General features: G+C 39.6%; 1 protein-coding gene across 2 annotated transcripts in view; it reads left to right on the forward strand.

The window, feature by feature from the left end:
- The window catches only part of nectin3a (nectin cell adhesion molecule 3a), a 52,478-nt gene that overhangs the window by 15,910 nt on the left and 16,693 nt on the right, over positions 1–19,875 (forward strand). Inside the window, exons 2-4 of one of the 2 annotated variants that reach the window (XM_032545313.1) lie at positions 9,680–10,030; positions 16,419–16,718; positions 19,686–19,803. In XM_032545313.1, coding sequence (XP_032401204.1) covers positions 9,680–10,030; positions 16,419–16,718; positions 19,686–19,803 — 769 coding nt within the window. The remainder of the gene's footprint in view (positions 1–9,679; positions 10,031–16,418; positions 16,719–19,685; positions 19,804–19,875) is intronic. The other variant, XM_032545315.1, reaches the window with a different exon arrangement.

Here is a 19,875-nt window from a genome sequence, read left to right on the forward strand (position 1 = left end):
AGATTATCTTTGGAGCCAACCCAATAATCGGGGCGTCCTTAAGACTGTCGGAAGGACTAACTTGGGGAAAAAAAGTTAGCCCTTCACAATAAGTAGGCATTATTGTGAAGCTACGGAATCTGCCCATACGAAACCAATTCCAGTTTTTGTTTCATTGTTTGTTGATTCCATAGTTTATAGTTGATTAAGGTTTAGCAGCAGATCTGTACTTAACCACGGTAACCTTCAAGCATTAATTGTAAAGTAATCTATACTACACAGTTGACATACTGGAAGTTCACTGATTAAGCTGAGTCAGAGCATCATTAAAGCATCCATTCATACTTTAGAGGCACTGAGGAGATGATGCAGCGAAAACTCGATGTATTTCCAACGTTAAGACTTAAGAAGTGTTATCCTATACAACACAGAACTTTCAGTTTGAATAGAAATGCCCAGTATTTTATAAATATTTTATTCTTTTTTTGTTGTTCAAAAATATGCAAAATATTCATACCAAATGTCAGCTTTCTCTTTTAAATTTTTTATAGCAAATTTAGGATTTGTTTGTTAACAGCATTGATGTAAAGGAGGCTAACCAATGCCACAGACATTTTTATGTTAAGGACTATAAAGGAACAATTTTATTGAACGACTATTGTAACCCTCCCTGAGTAATGTTTTTAAGAAGCACACAACATGTATGTTTTACTTAATTCCAAAACCAAGAAAACATACAAATGTGTTGGAAAAAGGAGAGATAAGTAAGTCTTTTTTTTTTTTTACAAAGCTTGTCTCAGGTAGGGATGTTTTTTCTTTTCTTGTTTCTTGCTGTGCTGTGTAAAGACAGTGTAACAAGGACTATAGATACACCAATCACAATTTCCTGGCTGAAAGTGATTTCTGGCTTTCTTTGAAGTTTGACCTGCCAATTCAGTATGTAATTTCTTAGGACTGTAGACCCTAAAGTGAAGGAATTACAAGATTAATCCCATTTATCCAACAGAGCTTGTAGTTGTTGTTTCTGTCGATATCTACATTCATTAATCTCAAAAAGTTAGCAAAAGTATATGCAAAGTTTATTCAGCTTCAGACTGAAAATGATGGCACTTTACTTCTGATTCATTTAATGAATAGTGGAGACGCATATTTCAGTTTTTCACCAATAGATCACTTATCAAACCAATCCAGGAACATTTGTATCTCTCTTTGGTGCTTCTCTGCTTTAGGCTAACAGTGGATGTAGTCCTCTGTTAGCCTAACACCTTGCTGGTTCAAGATGTTCAAGCTGAGTAACAATAGATCTCTACAGGAGACTAGGTGGAACAAAGAGACACAATGTCACGATTTAGACTTAATTGAGGCTCTGTGTGCATGGAGATGAGCACAGTAAACTTTTGTAAACAATAAAAAATATGAGCGTTCACGCAGCAGGTTAAGGCGCCACAGCGAATGATGTAGGTATGCCGGGGAAATCGGTGGCGCTGCAACACTGTCAGAGAACGACACAAACAACAAATAGCGCCATGTTTGGTATTCGTCAAAGTGAGACACAAGCAGGACAGAGAGACATGGAGCTACAACATCATCAAAAGAAAATAAGAACAGAAAATATTTCTGTTTCTTACAGTTTTTAATCCCTATGCCTTGTTGAAATGTTTTCCTTTCCTCATCCATGCCTCCATTGTGTCCTTCCTTCTTTCTTTCCTTGGTCATGTCCTTTCTTCCTTTGGCCTTTACTTCTTCCCCCTTGTTTTTATGTCTTTCACTTTACCCTTCACCATGTTCTTTCTTTTACCTTTTTTGTTTTTTTTGTGTCTTTCCTTCCTTCCCTTCCTTCTGTTCTTCCTTTCTTGTCATATATCCCTTCTTTCTTTTTTTCTTTCCTTTTTTTCATTATGGAAATTCAACATGAAAACGGCGTTCTGAAATGAATCCACTCTGGAACCCAGTTTCAAAAACTGGGTTTGCTTCTGGTTTCCCAAAAAGTCAAATCTGTGTGGGTAAACAACAAAAAGCTTTTGCGGATACTCCTGAAATCGTCTCCTTGGGGACAGGGCCTGAATTGTTCTCTTAGGCATCAGTGTGTGAAACAGAAATTTGAAATCTGCCATTAAAGCAAATGGGTTGCAGAGGCACAGATTTTAGTTTGTAAAAAATACTGAGAAATGGCTTCACTCCCTGGAAAGACACCATTAATAGTCTTCATGTGCACCCAAGTCTGGGGCTTCTTCCCCAGACTTGGGTGCATTAAAAAACCATTTGTTTCAAACCTAACTTTTGGAAAAGCTGCTTCATCATTCAAAGCCTTCAGACTACGACTTACGGTAACGTCCCAAAAACTCTTTCCAGATAAACCAATTTAAATCATCTTGTAAACAACTTGTGTCATTTAACATCACAATAAGTTGCAGAAACAGAAGATTGTGATCTCAGTTCTCCTCAAATCGGCGAGGCCCTCCAACATATTGTATTTATTTCTGTACATATGTAGAAATGATCGGCCAGGCCAGGAACATATTTTGGCCCTTGCGTAGCTCTGCGTGTTGCGGCGTTATCTTCCTGTCAATTTGTTTCCGTACTTTGTCCATACCTGACCTAGTTCTAGCTTTTTTTTTGTCCTTATCCATTCTTTACTCAACTCAGTTTCCTTTTGCTTTTGGTCCTAAAACCACACTCTCTCTTGCACCGATCTCATGTCTGCATTCTTCTCCTGTGAGGTCTTTAGATTAGTCCCTCGTGAGTGCTGTTTGACATGATAATCTATGCATGGAGTTTGTCTATATGAACATGACATATTGTGTGTTTTGTTAACTGCTTGTGAGTGAATCCCTGTGAATCCCCACCCTCGTCCCCCGGCGTCTCTCGCGGTCCTGACATGCTCCGCGGGTCTTCGCATCGGCCAGAAGACGGCCCCTCTCCTGGGGAGGTCAGGGCCGAAGCCGGGTCAGGTCTCGGTAGGTGGAGATTTTTTTTGGCTCATCAAGCGGGCCAAAGGGGGGAATGTTTGAACCGGTTGCCAGGCAAAAAGGAAGGTTTCGATTTTACCTCTCGTGTCTGTCGAGCAGCTTGTCGCAATTAGTGATGTCAGAAGGGAAAGAAACAAATATGAAGCATTTTCTTCAAAGAGCAAGCATTTCCTGCCCATGAGTTCATTCTTTCCTCCGGTTTCTCGCCGAAGAGAGGGTAAAAGTCCAGCCAATTTCTTATTAGTCATGATAGATTTTTCAGGTTGGGGCTCTTCTTTTTCATCATAACCCAACATCAAACGTATTAACTGTCATAATTCTTTTTTTGTCTTGTTTATTCTTTATAAAGATCTGAACTTTTGTGTTTACTTGACAAGATGGATCACTAGTAATAAATCCTGTGACACTTGTGAACTGTGCCTCAATGGTATGCCTATTCCTCTGATGAAACTAAATGACAGCTTTGTTTAGCATGCTGCTTAGATTTCATTTGCCTGCAGTATTTTAGATAATATGTCACAGTGCTCTAGTTTATGAGGCCCGACTGTGTTCTTGCGGCAGAGCAATGCCAAGTTTTCCCTCCTCCAACTCTCCTCCTGGCTGAAGGTATCCCATGCAGCAGCCATCTGTCTACCGCCTCAACTAATGGTAAAGGGTGGAGTCCCTTTTCCTTGGTCTCGTTACTTCCCAATGCTTTACTGTAAAACAAACAGCGCATAGCACGCACAGAGTCTAGTTTCTCCTTGCACTTCGACAGGCCTCGAAAGCCGACACACCGAAACCAACGCCGCTTGTCGTACGGTGAGCAGTTGGAGCGGCGTGTCAGGTAGCTCCACTATGTAGGGCACGCTACGGAGAAGCCTGGTCTCGGCACACGTGTCCACAGGCATCAGTGCGATGTCGCGCATGCCAAACATGACGCTTTACTACACGAGCAAACATTTTTATCCATCTGTCCTGTTATAGACACATTGTAAATCTATATGGCTGTACAGCTGTTGGCATTGTTTCAAAGCTTTGCCGGGTTTTTTTTCAACTAAAATAACAAAGTTGAACAAATAGTGTGACAGCAAACAGTTGTTGTGTCAGCTCAGATGACCATGAGGTAGAAAATGCTCTGACCTCGACGGCCCCTGACTCCCCCCCCCACTGCAATGCACCCTGGTGACTATGACAGAAGCAATGCAAACAGAGGGCAACACATGCACTGGAAAACAGATTATAGCACCAATAGGTCTTTTTTTTTTTAGACCAGGTCATGAATCAAATGCAGGGAATAGACGTTTATTCGTGTCTAAACTATTGTGGTGAAATGTTATAATCCAAAGTGACTTTTCCAAATGTCTGTTCAAGTGGATGACAAATAAGGCAAGACTGGTTTCTTTTTCTGAGGGAAATGTGTTAACAGCCTTAGTGCAGTTCGTAGCAGAACTATACATGTCTTGCATGTTTTGTCACGTTACAACCTTAATGTATGATTTTCAGAACTTTTTGCTATTAAAAAACTTTAATGTGTGCTTTATAAAACTGACTTTTGCTGCAATTGCAGCTACAATTTTCATATTTAGAAGACTTTTGCCCATTCTTCTTTGCAAAGCAGTTCAAGCTAAGGAATTTTCAAGTCTTTCCACTGATTTTCTTAATTAGATTTAGGCCTAGACTTTGACTGAGCCATTCTAATACACCTAAACTAATGTTTGTTTATGGGACAGAGCTGATTCTCTGTCCCACTCTGAAGTCTTGTGAAGTTTTCTTTCAGTATTACCCTCTATTTAGCTCCATCCATCTTCCCATCAGCTCTGAACAAAAGCATTTGCCCAACATGACAGCATGAGTCACCAAGGAGACAGTGCATTGTGGTTGATGTCCAGTGAAAAGTTTCTGTTGGGTCTTCCACACATTTGCCTTGGCCCCTAATTGGCGTACAGCATTTCACGACTAATGTTTAGTCGTGAAATGCACGACTAAACATTGATTTGTCAGCAGATTCTCACACCTAAACTCTGGCTCTTTGCAGCCAATGCTTTGGTGGTCTTGGCTGTTTCTTTGATTTGCACTGTTCTTGGTCAGCCTTTTCCCTTAAGGTGGATGGTCATGTCTTGGTAGAATAGCACTTAAGTCATACTCTTTAATGAGACTTCAATTATATTTACTATTCCACCTTCCTAAACTAATGGCCTCAGTCAGTTTTTTGCCAAAAGTTTTTTGTTTTTTTTCCTAAATCATGTTTTGGCAAAGAATTACTTAAGCCATTGTTTCGGAAGGTGACAATTTGATATTGTTCTACAATCTAACCATTTCTAAAGGTTCCTCATCTGTTCCTGGGACATCTGACATTGATTAGAAGATCAAGGTCACTTCTATGATGTTCATCAACTTTTATTTAGCGAGTAGATAGGGCAAATGCATTTCATGCTTTTCAGACTGTTGTTCTTAAATTATAATTTTTTGTCCACCATACAGTTATGAGCTACTTTGTTACTCTTCATTGTAAAATAATGAAGAGTGAACTCAGCCTAAGTCTATGCTTTGTGCGCTGAGTGATGTCATGCTTATTTATTTGCTTTACATTATTTAATAGAATTCCTAATTGCACTTTCTAAACCATTTGAAAGAAGGTTTGTTGCAGTTTATTTTTGTACATGTTTGACCAAGGTAGTCGACCTGTTGTCAGTTCCAGTTTCTTTATTTATTTTACATTTGCTGTTGCACTGATTGAACAAATAAAATTTGGGTTGTTTTTACATGTTTGACTACGTTTGTACTGGCGCAGAGTTATCAAAAAATATAATTCAGTACATTTATGTCTGTTTTTATAAAAAAAAGAAAAGTCAAGTCAATTCAGCACTGTTTTTCTGTATCGAATCGGATATGTATCGGCTGATACTGAACCTCAGATATCTTTTCACTTCTGTAACCAGAAGTGAAAAGAGTGTATCAGTGCATCTATGTTGTTAGCATGTGGATAGTACTCAGGACAGGAGAATAAAACTCCCCCTCACAGTCTTCCCCATGCTGAAGCTTGAGCAGCTATTCAAACACAGGGTCCTACTTTTGCACAGATGGTCACACACTTATTTCTTATTTTGGGAGAGAGAGAAATACTCCATTTATATGTGTGTGTGTGAGTGTGAGCGTAATCACTAAAATTACAGGGGACGTAATGGAGCTCAGGGAGCGTCAGCCTCCTTGGCTATATTGCTCACAAACCATGATAGCATTGCTGTGGTTTACCACTCATATCCATGCCAAAGACTTGAAATACCCGCTAGTGGACCACTTTTATAAGTTTTACCCCAATCACATCTTTGACGGCGTACAAAGTAGAAATTTACGGCTCCCAAATTTAGTTTATTCTGACTGCAGCCATGTCGGGGAAGCTTAACGTTGGAATATTTCAATTAAAATCAGCTCAGGGTAATATTTTACTGTTTTGGGGGGGGTTTTCTAATAAAAGAAAACATTTATTATGAAGGTTTAAGACTGGTCTACTCTGCTGCTCAGTAGGGTACAGTGTTGTAAATTATTGCCTCTTAAAAAATAAGCATATGTGATTCTATCAATGAGTCATTCTCAGAAAAAGTGGAAAGAAAACAGACTGAGATGGCTTTTTTTGTCCCAGCAGCTGCCTTGACCTGTAATTTAGGATTTATTTCAGGTTAGTTTTCCAAGATACGACCTATACCACCACCGAGCTGGAAGTGTTTGTTTGTCCTGCTACAACCACGTAACACATCTGTCAACATGTGGATTATCAAATCAGAAACAGTTTTGATTTAATTCATAAAGCAGAAGAGAGTTCAAGTAGATCTTACTCCAAAACAGATTTTCAAAGCTGTGATCTCTTTTATTGACCAATTAGACACAACAGACTTCCAAGTGGTCTTTATGAATACCATTAAAGACGTTTTCAAATCCTGCAGGGGTTTATTTTGTGACATTATTTAAGTTTAATCCTTCTTCTTTTTTTTTTTTTTACTACAAACTTCAGTCTGATTTCACCTCCTACACATCCGGCTGCTATTCAAGCTGACGCTGGCCAAAAGGCAGCGTGCACTCCAGTTTACAGTCCATCACACGATTGACGTAAAACTGATAGACAACACCTTAGAATCACAGTAATTGACCTGACTGTGTGTGATGGGGTGTGTGTGGGGGTGTGGGTGAGTGTGTGTGTCTTCTGACCGTGGGAGGAAAACCTACACATCCACAAGGAGAAAATGCTGTTCACAGAAAAGAACCAGCCATTAGGCCACAAAACAAAATGCATTTTCAGTGCAGTCCTTGGACATAAGCCTGTCGCAGTGATTCAATTAATTGCATGATGAATTAGAATGAGCTCGTCAATGTCCATTCTGATGAGTAGGTTTTTTTAAGGGCAATTTTGTACAGTGATTTCATAATCCGTTTTATTTATGGCTTCTCTTATGCTTCTCTACATGTTGATTGCAACAGCTATTGTTCTTAAACTTTTCATAATACCACATTTTCAGGTTGCTGTTTTATATCATAGAAAATAAACCAAAAAAAAAGCATTCTGTGAATTTGATGGATACAGTTTGGTTATTCGTGGATGCACGGTGGTTCAATTAATACCACTGTTTCCACAGTAAGGAGGAAATTGGAGATTTAACATCGGTGATTGGCCAAAAAACCGCAATCGGTACACCGCTACTTGGTACACTTTGGGGTAGTAACAGTCCTTTACCTCTCTGGAACCATATTCATTGTCACATTTTCCATTTCTTTCTGTACAGTACTGACATGGTCTTTAATGTTCAAAGCCTGTTTTATGTGTCTCAAAACAAGACAACAAAAGCTACGGGGTGGGCTCAGAGTCAAATTTGTGGGCTCATAAAAAAGCAGGAATAAAGTTAATCTATTGCTTCCCTTGTTTCATCTCTGTCCAGAAAATCGTACCTGCTAGTTAATAAGATTCTCTGACAATTAGCAAGAGGAGCAGTCTGAGTGCCCCGTGGTGAAAGTGTGCAGCTTCAGAGGCAGAGCAGAACCCACAGTCACGCACAAGAAATCTGCTTCGTCTTACGTTAGGAAACAAAGACATTTATTAAACACAGAAGTTATTTCTACCAAGGGAAGGCAAATCAAACTAAAAATCCTTGGCATGCATTATTTATATGAGGGTAAGCTAGTGTGTCTTTCTTTGTAGTTTTAGCATAGATGATCTCTCCAGAAATGCTGAAAGTTAACTTGTTTTTGTAGAATGCAGCTGCTGCTGGGAATTTGAACCTGATGTGAAAGTCACACAGTATTAGGACCCCTGGATTTCAGTGATGAGGTAAACACAATAAAACACGGAATTTTACAGATATACAGTAGTATTTTGGCCGCTGCAGCTCCCGTACCAGCCGTTACCTGGTTACGCAGGCTCGGCTTGTGCGTTTGTTCGGCTCTCCCTTCAACACAGACAGAATGAACCAGTCACCCATGGCGGAAAAACTCTCTCAAACTCTGACATCTTCTCCAAAAAGTAAATTCATACCTTGTAGCTTAACTCAAGCTTCAGGGCCACCAAGTTTTATAAACGAGAGAATATGTTTTTGAACGTTTTGTCAGCGTGATTGGAGGCACAAAGATACAATGACTACTCAAAGACACACAGGGGAAGCTAGCTAGCTGCAACATCTCAGTCCAGTTGACGGTGATAATATACAACTCTATAGAAGAAGTAGCTAGCTTCAGGCAGTTATATTTGCTAACTCTTGAACATGCAAATAAATCAGAGTTGACGGTACTTATTGCACTGTGCCTCAAATCAGATATTCCTTTGAGGAAAAAAAAGCAAACAAACTTCGATCAGTTTTGGTAAAGCAGTGCAAACGGGGAATAAGTGGGAGCTACATAAGTATTTTGGTGTTGTGTTCAACTCTAAGGCGTTTTAAAAGGCATATTTTCTTCCCTATTAAAAAACTAAATTCACGCCAGCCCTGTTTAGTCCGCTTTAATTGAACTCTGGTTCGTTTGCCTAGAAAGTTGGGTCAGTTTAGGAAGGTGTGACTCAAACCAATCAGTTTACCAAACATGCGAACTCTGGTCCGCCTACAAACCGAGGTCTCGGTTCGGTTGCAGTGAACTCTGGAGCAGTTTGAATGCATATGTGAATGCAAGAGGACCAAAGACCGCACCAAAAGCAGGAAGCGAACTGCAGCGAAGGGCATTCTGGGTCAACAGAGCCACAATAAATGCCCGAGTCTAGCAATGCAGGCAGAAACGGTGTATAGTCTTTTTATCCAAGTAAAAAGGCGAAATCCTACAAATGCTAAAAAAAATGATGGGGAAACAGTTTAATGTCTTTTAAACCTAATGTTCTGTTGAACCACAGCAGTTTGTCTATTGATTTGTTCATTTCTTTTTTCATTCACACCATAACTACATACTTTTTGGGATAATAAATATGAATAAAATGGGAAAAATTAAATCAGAAAAATTTTAATGCAAAAAGTAGAATTTGGGAACAAAATAAAACTGAAGTAGGAAAATAATAAAACGTAATTCATAGGGCCCTATACATGCATCTCATTATGTGATGTTGAGTTCATCAGTAAATAGGGAAGCATGCTTCTGGGCAAAGTAACTTTTGTTGGCTGTTGTTCCTCTCCTTGACATGTGTTTTCCCACTTCATTAACAGACCGTGACAGATAATTTTCCTGTTTAGTTTTTGCTGTGACAATAACATCGGAACATTCTTTTTTATGTCCTTTTAATTCAGCAGGTGTAAGCAGTAACCAGGTGGTCGTCCCTGACAAAGTGAACGCGGTGCTGGGGAAGAACATCACGCTTGGCTGCAAGATCCTGGTGGAGCCCAACCTGAGTCTGACTCAGATCTCCTGGGAACGCCGTCTTCCATCGGGTCCCATCACCTTGGCAGTGTTCAACCCCGAGTACGGAACCTCGTACGCCCTGGAATACGGCAAGCGCATCTCGTTTGTTTCCCCGTCCATACGGGATGCCACTATCATCATCGAAGGAGTTGGTTTTGCTGATATCGGGTCATACACCTGCAAAGTGGCGACTTTTCCTCTGGGCAACACGCAAGCGTCGACCTTTGTTAACGTTTCAGGTAACGTACCGTATTACTGTCGGCTAATACATCTGGAGTATTTTGTTTTTAAGATTAAAAATTTACAGAGCTGTTCACAGCACATTAGTTTGTTGTGGTAGAACAAAGCTTGACAGAGCGCTAAGCGTTTTCTCTGGAGAAATGAACCGCTGCCTAACATTCAAACTACTCCTTAGAAAGATGCCAGTTGTTCTTAAGAATCTGCAGCTGAGAGAAGCACCTCTTGTTTGACCTCAAATGTCTCAAATTTGAATCATTCAAAAGCTTATGTCACTGCTGCCTGAACACACCATTTTAAATGTTTTGGTGTGTCTGACCCGTTGCCCTAAGAACAGAATGCAGGAACTTCAGACTGAATCTGAATCAGACGCAGCAACAATTTAATTGCAGGGTGTAATACAAAATGAGTCTCATAACGTTCAGTTACATGTTACCAACTTGGATGAAAATCGAGATTTGGGAAGGGGGAAAAAAAACATTTGCTCTTTTCTGACTTTTATTTTTCTTCAAACATTTTTAACATCAAACTCAAATTACCATATGTGGTTCATTGAGAGATAATCTCGCTAGAGAGACACAAAATAATCCACTTGTGATCTGAATCATTGATTTTCAACTGAAACTATGATGAGAAGCTATTTTAAGAAGAAACCGTGCACCTCCTAAAGATAGTTTTCATCTTGAAATCATTTTGTCACTTTCAAAATGAGCAAAACCATGTTTTGCAGTGGCTAAAAAAAGTAGTTTCAGGCTGTTTTATTTTTGTGCTTGAAGAAAAATTGGCTTTAATATATATTACAAGGTAACAAAGCTCTGATCAGTGCACTTTGTGCTTTTAACTTTACTTAATACTTGCTCCCCTTTGTTGGAAATAACAACTTCATAACCATATAAACATACAGTCATTTGAAATATGAATGTATTTGAGCTGAATGACCACATTTCCCAAGAATCTTATTGTTGAACTCCTGCTAATTAAAGGTTAAACTGCAGTGTCCTCATATTTCTGTGTGGAATACTCATTTTTTAATCTTCTTTTCTTTCTCTACACTCAGCATATGCTTTAAGCTCTAAATGTGACTCGGTGTTGAGAGTAGGAGATTGCGTATTGGCTGCAGCTTCTTGTCCTCCTCCAGAGACAGGAGGAGACTCTGATGTCTAATGAGCGGCACATTAAGTATTGCTGCAACAGCCGCAGTGTCTGGAACCTCGTGGAGCTCAATTACACTTTGCTGTCTTCTCTGAGCAGATTCTCAGGCTGTTTTATTTTATTTTTTTGTGCTCATAGGGAAAACATGTACACACATACTCAAACACACACCTTCTTTACAATTCAGATGTAATTAGGGTGTGATTACAGAGGAAGTATGTGTCCTTTTCAGTCTGATATGCAGCGTGTGGGAATTAGGTTACCCCACTGGGTAATTTTCTCAGACGTGGAACATCACAGTTTGAAGAGTTAAACGCAGTAAGTTTATATTCCCAAGCGCCCTTTTTATGTCCTTCGCGTTTGTTTTGACGTGTATATGTTTAAAATTCCTCTTTTCATTATAATGAAGCTCATAATTCCTCTGCAGCTGTGTGATATAGCAGCAGCAGTGCATTTGCAAGATTATTTGTACCTCGCTTTTCAGAATTTCTGGCAAATGAAAATCTGAATTGTATGATGTGCATATGTCTTCACTCTTTGATAGCTTAAATAAAACCCAGTCCAATCAGTTCAGAAGTCACTTAAAGTGAAACTGTTTGGGGCTGTGTGATGTAAACCGGTACCATTTTTAACAGCTGCTCAGTTCACCTCAGGAGGCCAGCACTGAGACGGGGTCAGGCAAAAAATAATGCAGAACTAAATCAATTTAGACGAAAACGTCAAAATTCACACAGAAACATAAAGATAGAACCCCAAATAACCTATGTAGACAGTTTATCAACAAAAGATGGATAGATTCGGGGTTAATTACACTTTAAATAGTAAGCAGAGAGCAGCACCTCTGTGTTTTTAGCCATGGTGTAAGTCAAGCTGGAAGATGGATGGAGCTAAACACAGAGAAGAAAACTTGTTAGATGCTGCAAAAGACTCACAACTGGGATATAGTTTCACATTCCAGTGTGACAACAACTCAAAACATACGGCCGGAGCTACAGTGGAATGTTTTAGCTCAAGGCATATTCATATGTTAAAATGGCCTAGAAAGTCCAGACCTAAATCCAATGTTGGATCTCTGACAAGAAACAAAGGTTGCTATAAAAATATCAATTCATCAATGTATTGCAATCCATTTTTTTCCAAGTCAGAATGGATTTGGGTAAATTGATTGCATCCCACCAGTCAGAGGGTTCACAACACGGTGAGCAACAAGATCCGTGTCCTGTTTTATAGTAAATCATTCCCCTTCCTCCATTTCCCACACTTTCTGTTTGTTGGACAAAGGTGGGAAGTGGACGGTACGGTAGCAATGTTGATTAGCTCGCTGAGCAGCTAGCGCCTTTTCTTAGACACCAGGAACCCATTGGATACCTGTCAGTGTGGCCACCAAACACTCAAATGTGATGTTGTCTTCTTTTTGAGTTTACTGGTGGTTGGCAGACAAGCTACTTGGTGTGCAGTCCCACCACCTACTGGTGAGGTTTGTGGGTCAGAACAGCAGTATCGTTCAAATATGCTTAAAAATTATGGTTCATAAATGATGTGAACTATCTCACTTTCTACAATTTTTCACGTGTACATACACTCTATGCCCACTTTAATACAGTACTGTCATGTTTTAATATGACAGAAGCGTTACTGTGCTACTGTTTTACTTTCAGATATTTTACTTCTCCAAAATGCTGATGTATGCACCGTTAAAGTAATGAATACAACCACGACGGTTTATACAGGCAGGAAAAACAAAAAAATACATAGTTATTCATTTGTCATCCGATGAACTGGTTGTATGCTACTTCCTACTAATTCAACATTGATGTATTTAAAGCAATATTGAAGGGATATCTAATTGAACTATGACCCAAACACAAATGCATTCCAGAAATTTCTGACTTTAATGAGTAAAAACATTGAAAATCATGTATTAATTTCGTAAAAGTGTAATAAAATCTTCCCACATCTTATTTTCATTAGCTGCATCTCCGTGCCCCCTACCACTAATTCAGATAAGGCAAACGAATTGCAACTTTTTGAATCGACTTTAAAATGGAATAAAGAACGAAGGAAACCTCCTAAATACGACCATGAACATAGAAAAGGATTGTTGTTAAAGCCCTTAACCTCTAACTCACCTTTCGATACTTGATTTATGCCTTGTGTGTTGTATTTACTTCCTTTTCTACCCATTGCTTTTATATTTTCCCCTACTGAGATTCCGTGTTTGATTCCTGTTTATATTTTGAGGATCGTGAAAAGCACACGGCTGCAGTTTCATTCCTTTCAAATTAACTACAGTAACAACATGGAACAGCCAAGCCCCTGAGTAATGGACGAAAGTCACGGCACGCTTTGTAATGTTTAACAGGTGCAGTGGATATTGGCTTCATTTCAGAAGTCACACTCTCCATGCAAAAACATCTCCAATACGAGCAATGTCATGAGAGAGAGACACAAATATTTACCCATACATTAGCTCTTCTGGCTTGGCTTTTCTTTTCTCCTCTAGTCGACAACAAGAAAGGACAAAAATATTTAGGCAACGGTTTAGTCGGCAAAACCCCTCTCGTGTAAGCAGAAGGAAGGAAAATATTACCCTAAGTGAATAAGCTACAATGACCCCTTTGTTTTTAACTACTGGCAGGTCAATGGAAATCTACTGAGCAGTTCAGTTACTTGAAAACAAAACAAGGATGCAATTAGATTTAGAAAGTGGATTTTACAGATAAGGAAACTACGGCTGCGTTTTCGCAAGGCATGTAAGCGCCGAGAACCTATTTTCGTCCCAAAGCGCTCTCTCCTTCGCCGTCTTCATGATTGGACTCTTTGCTCAGTCTTTAAATGGCGGTTTTAAGTCGGCTCAAAATGAGCTAAGTGTCGTATAATTTGCTTGCAATAAAAGCACTTTCAGATCTCCCTTAACAGAATTCTGAATCCCCCCCCCCCCCGAGACAAAATGTCACATGCAAAACGTTGCTGCTTTGTTATAGCATCTCAAGTTGTTTTTTGTTTGTTTGTTTGTTTGTTTTTTCTTACATGCCATAAAAACTTTTCTATTGTTTTGCTTCTTTTTCACGCATCCATTTTTTTTTTAAAAGCGCAGTTTCCCAACGGGATCAGATGTTGTGTGTGAATCGAAAAGAGTCATTCTAGGCATATTGCTGAGGGGAAATTATTGGCCTTTTCCCACCCAACACTTTTCCACTCATCCAGAGGTTTCCCTTCGCCTCCCCCCAAAATGAACACGTCTGTCTGATTTGGTTATTTTGATGTTTCAGCTGGCTGGCCTGCCAACATAGAGCAGCTACTGTTTTAAAGGTCAGAGGGCTGCAAGGAGGGGCAGAGAGAAGTGAGTGAAGAATGTGAGGGCGGAGCCAGGAGGTCAGCGTCCCCGCCTCTTCTAAAGGGGTACATGAGGTGGATGGTTATTTTTGGAAAAGAAGAAAAGCAGGGTAACGGTAGTTGTTTTGTTTTTTTTGTTCTGAATTTGCTGCTGCACATCCTCCTTGGCTGATGATAAGGAGCAAGATGAGAGATTTTTAATCCAACAGCTTGTAGGATTTAGCAGGCAGCGAAAGAGGAGGTGGTGTACTGCAACACGATGCAGACAAAATAAACCAGAGCACACTGTAACCTGCTTTTAACCGGGCCTGTTGTTTACTTCGGTTCCCCTCCAGTAAACATTTTTTTCTCTTGTCTCCTTTTTGTCCTTAACTCTCCCGACTGTCACTGCTGACAGTGTGTGGTATGTTGTTTTATTTTTCTTTTCGTTCTTTCTGTCCAGAGCATTGTTGAGACTGTTGTTGAGTTCGCTCTTTGCACAAAAAGAAGCGCGGTTGCATAATTCTGGTCACGTTTCTCCTACATAGATCTGCTTGTTGGGTCATTCTCAGAGAAATGGTGTAACATCGTCCCAGCGCAGAAACAGTCAGATGGAGGGCGACTGTTGTGTTAAATGTAGTCGAAAATAAACAGCACAAAGCAGAGTCCCTGTGCAGTCTGGAAAAATATGAAGTCGTAATTTAATAATTACTTAAACAGTCCCATTCTGTAAGTTAGAATATTATTGGAAAGACTATTGATTTCAGGAGCTTTATCACTGAGTGTAGGTTGTTCCTTTAACGCCAAATGTATCATTTTTGATACGAATTTTTCTCTAACAAAGTACTTTCCTTAAAAAGTTTTTGCTGCAATCAAGTAAACATTTTGTGTTTTTAGTTATGACGACTACATCAACACAAAAGCCTGATGAATTAATTATGGTACAAACAAATTTAGAAAACAAGCCCGGGAGTCCAAAATGGTTTCTTTTCTATAATGAAACACTTTCAATGTTTAATTTTAAAAAGAATCAGATTTTTTTTTAACAAATTTTTTAAGTTACCAGGTTTAAGAGGGTTAATTACACACAGATGGAGTAGGTATGGACAGTAAATCAATAGCAGTATAATTCACTAAAGACACATGATCAATACCAATAGATGATCCGCCTGATAGAATATTCAATATGTAGAGTATTAATGTAGATAAAGGAAAGGCTTTGGCTGCTCTACCTTGAACTGACTCGATCTTTGGTTACCTAGCAACAACTTGTTGAGTAGCTTGCGCAGCAGCTGTTTCAGGTTTCTCTGCCAAGTCTCATAACCACTTAAAATAAAAAAAACAACAGGAAAGGTCATGCCACCAGTTTTTAAATAGCTTGAGTATTTCTGATATTTAAAACAAAAAAACCATAATCCATTTTATTTGTTTTTGGTTTGTTTATTTATTTTGGATATTTAAAATGTCTTCCCGATCCAGAATTAAATGCTCTTTAGAAATTAGTTTATTGATCTTTGAGAGTGTGTACTTGCATTATTATGCCGTTTTTATGCTATTTATTAACAATGCTCTCAAAACGACAATATTATTGTTTATTGCAGTCATTTCTGGGATAATTTATGTCCCAGCAAAATTATTGTGACAGGTCTACTTCTTGCTGCGAGTGCTCCCAACTGCATCACTGTTCAGTCTACAATGAGAAACTCTCCACCTTAATGTAGATGACTGTGTAGACTGTTTGTCAATTTTTAATGTGCGCACTCTGGGTGAAAGATGGAAATCAATGTTTTCTCTTTTAGCAGTTAAGTACACTAAGGTGACTGGACATTACTAATTCATGCATGAACACAAAAAGATCACTAATAATTGGTTCATCATCTATTCAGTTTTTTGTTGTTGTTTTTTTTCTCCTCCTGTAAACAGTGGAGCCCAAGGTGTACGTGTCTGCAGGCCCCGCGGCTCTCCTTGACGGCGGGGACGAGGCGCTGGTGGCCACCTGCATCGCGGAGCGCGGGCGGCCCGCCGCTGAGGTGTTCTGGGAGGCCGAGCTGTACGGGCGATCTGAGAAGCAAACTCAGGAGGAAGTCAACGGCACCACCACGGTGCGCGTCAACTACATGTGGAAGCCCCAGAGCTACGCCCAGGGAAAGATGCTCACCTGTGTGGTGCGCCACCCAACTCTGCAGACAGAGTTCCGCATACGCTACAAGCTAAATGTGCAGTGTAAGTGCTGAATTAAGACAACTCGCATAGTTCTACCTGAGAAAAATCATGATAATTTTCTTTTGATAGATTTGAAATCAGAAATTTAGATACGTTGAATAAAGACTTTTTTTTTCTCAGTCTTTTATTGTATTAACTTAGTGAGAATTACCTAAATGATTTCTATTTGCTACATGCCACAAAACGTGGCAAGAAGATTTTTTTGATATCTTTTTGTAACTTTTTAAAATTCAAAAGTAGAGTTAAGTACAATTAACACACACAGTAGATGCTCCATTTGATATATCAAACTTTATTGGAAATAGCCTTGGGATTATTTGAAATGAATGTGACAGAGACAAAGGAAAGAGAGACAGGTGGGGAAAAGGTTTAAAGGAGGTGGAAGTACAGGAGAGGAAGAAACATAGAGAGAACACAAATCAACAACGGTGAAGTCTGCTTCCAACCCTGCAGAAAGAGAGAAAACCAGAACCACAAACAACATAAATGTAACAATAGTTCTAACATTACTGAAAATCACACGGTTCAAGTTAGTACAAGGCGTATTTTGGCAACTGCGTCCCAACATTCAGTGTATCTGAAAAACATCAGAATCTAAATGTTTAGAAGCATTTGTCAGTCGAGCGCCCTGACTCTCTGTGTTTTTTGAAATCGGAAATATTTCCAGTACAGTTGAATTTCTCTATTTGTTTTGTCTTGAGGAAAAAGACAAAACATTCAGCTGACTGGTAGCGGAGAGCAACGTGGGCTGGGGCAGCATTGGGTTTCGCTAGGCTGCATTCACCCCAAGAAAGCTTCAGTTGCTCGGGGACGTTCTCTGCCGTCTCATCGGAAGAACTTCAAACTATAAGATTATGATTGAAAATGTTCAAGTTAACTTTTAAAACAGTTTAAAATCTTAATATCAGGAACGATTTCATGCCTCCCTGCAACAATAGTTACAACAATCCCCTTTAATTTTGTAAGAAAGCAATAGTGTCAACTAAAAGTAAACTGAAAGTATGGATTTGAAATTATTTCGATGAAATTAAAGTCAGAATTGCGAAGGTGCCCCATGCTTCCTTAACAAGCAGACTGTTAGTCTGTTTGTTCTGTGTGAGTGGAGACTAATGAAGGTGTTTTATGAAATATTGATCAAGCCTTTAGAGCAACACAAGTAGCAAGAGGCTGCCGGACACAGCGGATGGAGACACACGGAAACCAAGGTTAATGCAGGAAGAAGGAGGCTCTCTAGTTCAATAAATCATGTCAAGTGCAGAGGCAAGGGGTTTTAAGTGCAAAAGAAGCACAATTTTGAACTAGGTTCAGTGGACGCGGCAAGTAGTGACATCTTCGCCTGCAATGCAAACACTTCCTTCATTTGCCCTCTAGAGAAATCAAAAGGAAAAATTAGATATCTGTGTCACTGTTTGCCATGTTTTATTACAGTGGCGTGCGTTGCGCTTCGGTTATTTCTTCCCGGTGACGGTGCCGGTTATGGGTTATTATGTGGCAGGCTGGATCTGCTGACTGACTCTGCTGTTTTCTAACTTTCCATCAACGAACGCTCATTTGTTTGCTCTCCCAGCTTGATTTAACCAGCAGATGCTGTGGCCTGTTACCATCCTGTGATTACAATACATGCTTTGTTCCTTCTGGAAAAGCTCGTTTGTCACCTGGCTGCTTGAATTACAGAGACTAACTGTGAAGCTTTAGTCTTCTACCGCTGGAAAAATAATTTGATTAAGTACAAGACATGATTCAATTCTGTTCAATTCAAATGTACTTTATTTATACCAAACGGAAATTTAAATGTTGTAAACTCATATCTTCCAAGTATCTCTAAAGGGTTCTTGCAGATGAAGATTCTATGGGCAGGAAGAATCTTCAGTCATAGTCTGATGATACCTCTGACTGAAGACTGTTGCTCCTGACTTTTATGACATGCTAGGAGCTCAATTTCTGAACAGCAGAGATGATATTCCACGGCAACATGTGCTTAATGACACCATTAGTTCACACCTCCTTTGCTTATGACACCCCTATTTATATCTGTAGGTGTTGTCACATCAGCCCTTATTGGTCCGTTTTAATCAAACTCCAGTTCAATTGTTAAGAAAGTCCGGTTCATTTGAGAAGGTGTGAATGTGTCATAAAGTCTGATGTGGACCAAATACAAACCTTGGTCTGTGTTCTGTTAAAGAGAACTGTGGTGCGTTTTGAATGTTTATGTGAACACCGAGCGCACCAAAGACTGCTTCAAAAGCAGCAAGTGTAGTAAAGCGCAAGACATTCCGTTAAATTCAACCAAAACAAACGGGTGAGGCTAGCACTAGTAGGAGAAATGATTTGTGGTCTCTTGCCAAAACCAAAAGAGAAATCCTACAACTGCTAAAATCTGCCACTCCATTTGTTCACATTTCGCAAAGAAGCAAGTTATGCTCAGCGTGTTCTTCAGAGGTTTTTGTGTCGTTTCCCTCAGTGGTTCTTGGTGGAGCGCCACCACAGACGAGGGGATGAACAGATTTCTCAAAGGTTTTGGTTCATTTGACTCAGCGCAGTTTGAAAGCTAACTTCAGCAGATGAAAAAGTTGTGATTTTGATCCTCAATGGAACCAAGTCTACCGGGCTGTCAGGAGTGAAAACACCCTCTGTCTGTCCGTCTGGTTAGAAAGCTGGGCAGAGAGACATTGGAGTCCATATGATCCTCACCCATTGTGATTGAGGGAAGACATGGTTTGAACTTCCTCCTTCCCTTTCTGTTCTTTGGTCTGCATCCGTGAAGCCTCCTGTTGAACCTCTCTGGGATTAGGGGTCATAGTTCAGATGTTAATTGAGCTTTTGAAATTCTAGCAAGCTGCCTTCAGTTGTAAAAGCAATGCCTTGTTGCCACGGTGAAGAAGAAATATCCATTAATGAAACATTGTTTTTTATATGTATGTGTCATGAAGCACATCTAACTTTTAAAACATTTTTGTTTGTTTACAGTTGCACCAAATATATCCATACAAGGAATTAATAAAATCTGGTATGTGGGTCAAACAAACGTGAGAATCACCTGCACAGCCAAAGCCAACCCTCCTGCTCATGACTACAAATGGATCAGGTCAGTGTCTCCAACACATTCCTGCTTTTACAAAACAAAAAAAACCTACCACTTCTATCTCTATAGACTCTA

Source organism: Xiphophorus hellerii, chromosome 18 (genome assembly GCF_003331165.1).
Source record: "Xiphophorus hellerii strain 12219 chromosome 18, Xiphophorus_hellerii-4.1, whole genome shotgun sequence".
Taxonomy (NCBI): Eukaryota; Metazoa; Chordata; class Actinopteri; order Cyprinodontiformes; family Poeciliidae; genus Xiphophorus; species Xiphophorus hellerii.